At 41.9% G+C, this 6,390-nt stretch overlaps 3 protein-coding genes across 3 annotated transcripts; all 3 read left to right on the top strand.

Moving 5' to 3' along the window:
- Positions 1-848: 848 nt before the first annotated feature.
- Positions 849-1,559, top strand: EPUS_03082 (uncharacterized protein; the record flags this gene model as incomplete). Its single annotated transcript, XM_007802832.1, has 1 exon — positions 849-1,559. The coding sequence occupies one exon, from the start codon at positions 849-851 to the stop codon at positions 1,557-1,559; it is 711 nt and encodes a 236-aa protein (XP_007801023.1).
- Positions 1,560-3,224: 1,665 nt separating this feature from the next.
- EPUS_03081 (uncharacterized protein) lies at positions 3,225-3,752 on the top strand (the record flags this gene model as incomplete). Its single annotated transcript, XM_007802831.1, has 1 exon — positions 3,225-3,752. One exon carries the CDS (start codon positions 3,225-3,227, stop codon positions 3,750-3,752), a length of 528 nt encoding a protein of 175 aa, XP_007801022.1.
- A 1,875-nt stretch (positions 3,753-5,627) lies between these two features.
- On the top strand, positions 5,628-5,990 carry EPUS_03080 (uncharacterized protein; the record flags this gene model as incomplete). The annotated part of the gene is made up of 1 exon (XM_007802830.1): positions 5,628-5,990. The coding sequence occupies one exon, from the start codon at positions 5,628-5,630 to the stop codon at positions 5,988-5,990; it is 363 nt and encodes a 120-aa protein (XP_007801021.1).
- Between the last annotated feature and the right edge of the window lie 400 nt (positions 5,991-6,390).

Genomic DNA, 6,390 nt, shown 5'->3' with positions numbered 1-6,390 from the left:
ACGATGGCTCTATAGCTCAGCAGGAGGAGCAGGAGGATGAGCAGGAGCAGGAGGAACAGGAGGAGGCAGAGGAGGAGGAGGAAGAGGAGGAGGAGGTGGAGGAGGCGGAGGAGAAGGAGATCGGTTTTCAGCCCTATACCATCGAGTTGAGCGTTGTTTTGGGTAAAAAGGCTATCTATAATAGCTCTATTAAGTCGACGAAGCTCGATTTTGAGCATTTTGAGCAAGATGCTTATCAACGTGCCTCTAACGCTGCGTGTAGAGCCAACAAAAGCGCTGAATTTCGTGGATTTGAGGCAAGCGTCAAAAAAGGCGCTCAAAAGCCTTTTCTATATACCCTTGACGACGAAGGAGATATGTTTACTGTTGAGAGCAAGATACAGGAGCTGCTAGCTGCCTCAAAGAGCTCATCTCTGCCCCATCTACGTGTTGCTTTAGTAAGGCCAAAATAGCCTCAAATACGAAAAAGCCACGCGCAACTGCTAGTACACGCCAGCGAGCAGTTGAAGAGGCCGTACAGACTGTTACAATTAATTATATAGCAACTCTTAGTAAGCGTCATACGTGTAAGCGACAGAGCTGTCCTAATTTTGGCAATCCTTGCTATAATCTGCCGTTATATGGTCATATTCGACTCAACGGAGAGCATCTTCGAGCGTGGAATCAAGCCATTAATGATGGCCCTGGTGTTGGTATCCATCTTTCTGACGTAAATTTTGACATTTTTTTAATTGGTCAGCATGGCGTAGTAGCTCCGGCTACCACCGCTTAGCGTCGGTAACCTTAACCTTAAATTTTCACCCCTAGAATGGCAGCAGGATAGGAATGTACCAATTGATGCATAGCAAATGACTCAAAAACACCACCAAGAGGAGATTTCAGGGCCAATTGATGCTATTGAAGCTGCTCCGTTGGCTAAGGACTGCCCTCGACCCAAGAGAGCGCGAATTCAGAGCCGAAAAGCCCAAGAAAATCAAGCGCAAAGTCAGTTCTCCGAAGTACTTTCCTTGCGGCCTGCTACGCGTACGGTACCGACTTCAAGCGATGAATATTCCTCATCTATTGGAAATGACGCATCTCAATCGAAACGACGACGCCCACCAAATCGCCAAAACAGCTCTCAAGGACCTGGCATACATACACAGCATAGAAAAGAGAAGGAAGAATGGCAGATACAAGTTGAATCTACTCAAAACAAGCCAGAAAAGCTGAAAATCCTTGCTGAGCAAATAGGTCCTAATCAACCTTACCCAGAAAAGCTGAACGTTCCAATCCCATACGCGCCAGGGCAGCCGAAACTTCGTGCTCATGAATACAAGCCAATTGATCTATTCTATCGTTTTATTCCAAATGAGCTCTTTACAGACATTGCAGAGCATACGAACGAATACGCATTTGAAGAGAGATCTCAAGAATTCGATCAAAATCAACGAGAATGGGGGGATGTAACTGCTGCAGATATCAGAGGATATATTGGCGCTGTGCTGCTTATTGGCGTACAGCCAGGTGGCAGAGATCTGGCCTATTATTGGAATCAGAAGAAGAACTATCCTTATTAGCCTGTCGCTAAATACATCTCTATACACCGATTTCAACAGATTTCAAGATATCTCAAGCTCAATAGACCAGGGCCTCTCCCTGATAATCAATGGTACAAAAAGGTTAAGCCCTTGGCTACTCATTTTCGCAAAGCTATGACTCCGAACGTGTACGAATTGCCACAGAATCTCTCAATTGACGAGCAATTAGTCAAATTTAAAGGCCGTTCAAAGCATACTCTTCAGATGAATTCAAAGGCTGCTAGCGAGGGATTCAAGATCTATAGTCTCTGTTGCTTTAATGGCTATATGATCGATTTCAGATTCAGCAGTGCTACAGAGAAGGTAGCTGAATTAGGTCGATATCCTGGATTCTCTCAAAGCGAGGCAATTGTGCTAGATCTTGCAGAGTCGCTTTTAGTTCGTTTTCCACGCCCTAGGCCATTTTACGTTCTACACGTGGATAACTTCTTTACGACTCGCAAGCTCTATCAACGACTCTACGAACTTGGAATTGGAGCCAATGGCACAGCTAAAGCAGGGTCAGGTATACCAAAAGTGCTAGCATATCTCCGTGAGGCGATGACGAAGCAGAATGACCATAGAGAGTAGTTTAATTACGTGGTTGGCAGCGTCAATTGTATCGCATTTTGTGATTCAGCTTCCAAGGCAATGATGACCACTGTTCACGATCCTACTATGGAGGAATACACCTATTTCGACAGAATCAAGCGTCCTGGGGCCTCTCTAAAGCTTGCTGTGGATGCAGAAACTGCAAACGTTGCAAATTCTATTAATGCTGCGAAATTTACGTGCCCTGCGCCTTCTGCGAATTCTGCGCCTCCTGCGAATTCTATGCTTTCTACGTGCCCTGCGCTTTCTACGAATTCTGCGCACCCTGCGCACCTTGCGCCTCCTGCGAATTCTACGCTTTCTACGTGCCCTACGCCTTCTGACAATAACTCACAACAATATATACGAAAGCTATATGCTCTTGAGCATTATAATAAAGAGATGGGTGGCTCAGATAACCACGCTAAACTGAATTCATACTATTCAGTAAGTCGACACTATCATCGACGTAACTGGCTACCCCTATTCTATCTGCTTATCGACGCAGCTGTTACAAACGCGTATATCCTCTACAAGCTAGGTAGTATGAAAAAAAAGCTCTCACATGCTCAATTTCAAGAAGAAATAGCACAAAGTCTGCTCCGAGGGCCTGGAGCTATTCTACGGCAACGGCCACCACGCCCTCCCCAAGCTAGCTGCAATCTACATACTAAATCAGTACCAAAAGATAGCTACAAAGGGCATTCGTGGGTCAAGGGAGATCGCTATCGCCGCTGTGAGCTGTGTAATCCTAGTCCGAAACAAGGCAGGCCGCGCAAAGCACTCCAGGAAAGGTCTATCAACGCCCCCAACAGCGCAAAAAGAGACAGAAAGGGTATCCGCCAGACCATATGGTCTTGCAGCAAATGTGGCATCTCGATCTGCCACAATTCGAGGTGTTGGGCTCGCTATTTGGCCTTTCTATAGTAGATATATCTAATTCTATTTTCTGTGGTGTTGCTACTTCCCAAATAGGTTAGGGTATCTTGAAATAAGGTTCTGGTAGAGGCTTTCTATTGGTGGAATATAAATTTAAGTTTCTCTTGGCGCTCAGTAGGTTGACCAATTAAAAAAATGTCAAAATTTACGTCAGAAAGATGGATAGCGCATCCTCCTATATCTCTAGCTCAACGAATGACTAGAGAGAAGGAGAAAGAGCTCGCCAAAAAGCTACAGCCTCCGTCAACTCTACAGGCAGCGTCGACAGCAAGTTTAGCGTCAGCTGGGGGGTTGACGCTCAACCTCAATCTTTCTGGCGGCGCTCAACAGCAGGATACTCTGCTCCGCGAGTCTGCTAACAGTGAGGATCGATATAGGGGTTCAGCGACGCCGTCAAGGGCTATGACGCCTTTACAGCCTCTTGTGACGCCGAGCAGCCCGATTCCACAGGCTAGAGATGAAGATGCTCGCCTCATCGCGTTCATTTGCTCGCGAATCAAGGATAGACCGGCTCAACGAGCTGAATTCGAACGAGCATTCAAGAAGTTGGCCGAGCATGGCGTAGGGCTCTCGGATATGGCCTCTTTAATAAGAGAAGACTGGAAGGAGATGGGTATTAGCCACGGCATTCACGTGAATTTGCTGCAGCATGATAAGATATAGCATCAACGTTATCTAGAGAGCGTTAAGGAGGCTGATAACGCTCTTTATAATGAATTTAAGCATTCATAGTCGTTTAAGATTAATAATAGCGACTGAATTCTCTTAGATAGCTCTTATTTAATACTCAAAATATAGATAAACATTAAGATATATATTAAGATTTCATATATTATTATTTATTTTAGTAAGCTTATATATAAAATTAGTTATTAGCATATAAATAAATTACTAGCTTATACAAGAGCTCACAAAAATTAATTCTAAAATACTAAGACCCCTCTTTTGGTTATATAACGCAGTTTTATATTAGAATTCAAGAGATAACCTGATTTTACTTTTTAATAATTAATATATAATAATAAATTATATAGCGATAAGAATAATATTATTCGAAAGCGTATTTTAAGTACTCCCTCTGAGCTAGTCTAATATCTCCTTAATAATATTATAAGGCACATTAATAGTAGTTTTATTAACCTCAAAAAAGCAATATCAAAAATATGCTTTTGCGTGCCTCTTAATACTATATTATTAAATAGTAAGATAAAAAAAGCCCTTAAATCACTTATTAAAGTTATTTACTAGCTCTTAATGCCCCTTTATTTATGCTTTTAGCAGAGAGAACAACAATTTAATAGAATTAAAGTTAGGAGAGTATAAAAAAAGGAATATTAATAGAACGCCTCTCTTTATATATATATCCTAAAGCTCTTAAATACTATTTTTAGTATTAACGTTAAATAAAGCTATTTTGAGCCCTATCTAGCTATAGTAAGTGTTATAGTTATCTATAATTAGTACTAAACGTGGCCTAAGATACAGATTTATTTTTAGTAGTAATCTTTGAATAAAGTTGTTAAATCTCTTAGTATTAAAGCTACTATAGTATATCTTATAATCAAGATAGCCATTAATATCTATTACAGGGCAAATACTTTATCTCCTTAAGTGCTTATATAGTACAGTAACTCTACACAGTACGCCGCGTTTTAACTAGCCTCTTTAACAGTCTTTTATACACTTATTTACAGCTGTTTCATCAACAAAAATAGCCTGTTCAGTACATATTTCAGCTATTCGAGCTCAATAAAAGGTCAGTAAATCTTCGTCTCGTTTAGCAGCGCGTTTTTTGATCTAGAAAGTGAGTTTGAAGCCAAATATTTATAGATAGCTATACTAACCGCTTTTTGCGTTATATTATTAGCACGAAGTACTTGAGAAATTGTCTGCTTTGATGTATTAATATCATACTCTTCATCAAGAAAATAAACCATCTTATCAAGATACGCGGTCTTATGCTCCTTTCCATTATCAAGTACCTAGTCAAGAAGGCCTTCTAACGCTTCTGCAGTGATTTTTCGAGGCCTACCCTGAACTAATACAGGCGCAGGCTGTGGATCTCCGAATATAGCGACGTTCTGCTTAATTCTATACACTGTTGCGGCGTGGCAACGAAAGGCAGCAGCTATTTCTTTAGGGTCTATGTCAGTAGCAAGCAAAAGGGCCATATTCTCTACCGCTGCCTTCGAAAAACGCAGATTACTCATCGCGAAATGCAACACCAAGCTCAAAAAGCAATATAGGGCCGAATAGGGATAATAGCGAGCTTCATAAGCATTTACAAGCAAAATCTACGGCTATTTACTGCGCAGTTGGCGATTCCTTCTTTTGACCACTTTTTTGCCCCGCCAGCACAGCAATTTTTGGGTCGCGCTAAGGAACTGCAACACTTTTGGAACGGGCAGTAACAGTGCTTACACAATTACGTCTATCTATCATGGTGGCCAGCTCAAGATATACACCAACCACCCTACTCAGCCAACCAGTCCTGGCGGTCGGCCTGAATATTGCATGAATCAACTAAGATCCTTTGCTATGACAGACACTGTTGATACCTTCCGTCAGGGAGCGACTGCGTATCGGAACGCGAGAGACTGGGCGAAAGAGCAGAGGGATGAAGCGATTAAGCGGGCGAACAAGAGAGTCAATGACGGTCAAGTTAGGACGCTAGCTGTTGATGCAAGCTTTGGCGGGGTCTCCAGCTTTACAATTGACGCTTCACTGGACGGAATCTACACAATCGAAGCACTGAGTCAGGAGTCTCAAAGCTCGCTAAATAAAGATTCTCATACAACGGCTGACCCTCCAGATTCTGAGACTTCAACGGATGAGCTCGCGTTAGACTACACACACCCGGCGAAACGCTCGAGGCATTCAAAACGATCACACCAACCCTAACAAAAGCGACACGATGGCTCTGAATCTGGCGCTCCCAAATGCTGACTCAACATTTCAATCTTACTAAGTGGAAAATACTTACACAATGTTGTTTTCTTACATGACTTGACCGCTTTCTCTTTTGACGCGCCGCAAGCTATTTGACGCCCTTGGCCGTTACAAACTCTTAACCCCATCCAGAAATAGAAATATCTAGAAATAGCATCCCATCCTTCCAAAAACAGGAGTGTAATAATTAGGTTATTCTTGGTTTTTGTAAGTCAGACTTGGCTGCTTTAGTAATACGTTTATTGCTTGCTCTTTATTTACTACTATTTAGCTTTTCTAGGTTTTTCTAATCTTATTAAAAGTCTTATAGAGTAAATTAAATTAGGATTAGATAATATATATCTTAATTTAT

This window comes from Endocarpon pusillum, assembly GCF_000464535.1.
Source record: "Endocarpon pusillum Z07020 unplaced genomic scaffold scaffold1818, whole genome shotgun sequence".
NCBI lineage: Eukaryota > Fungi > Ascomycota > Eurotiomycetes > Verrucariales > Verrucariaceae > Endocarpon > Endocarpon pusillum.
This window is presented reverse-complemented; position numbering and strand designations above follow the sequence as displayed.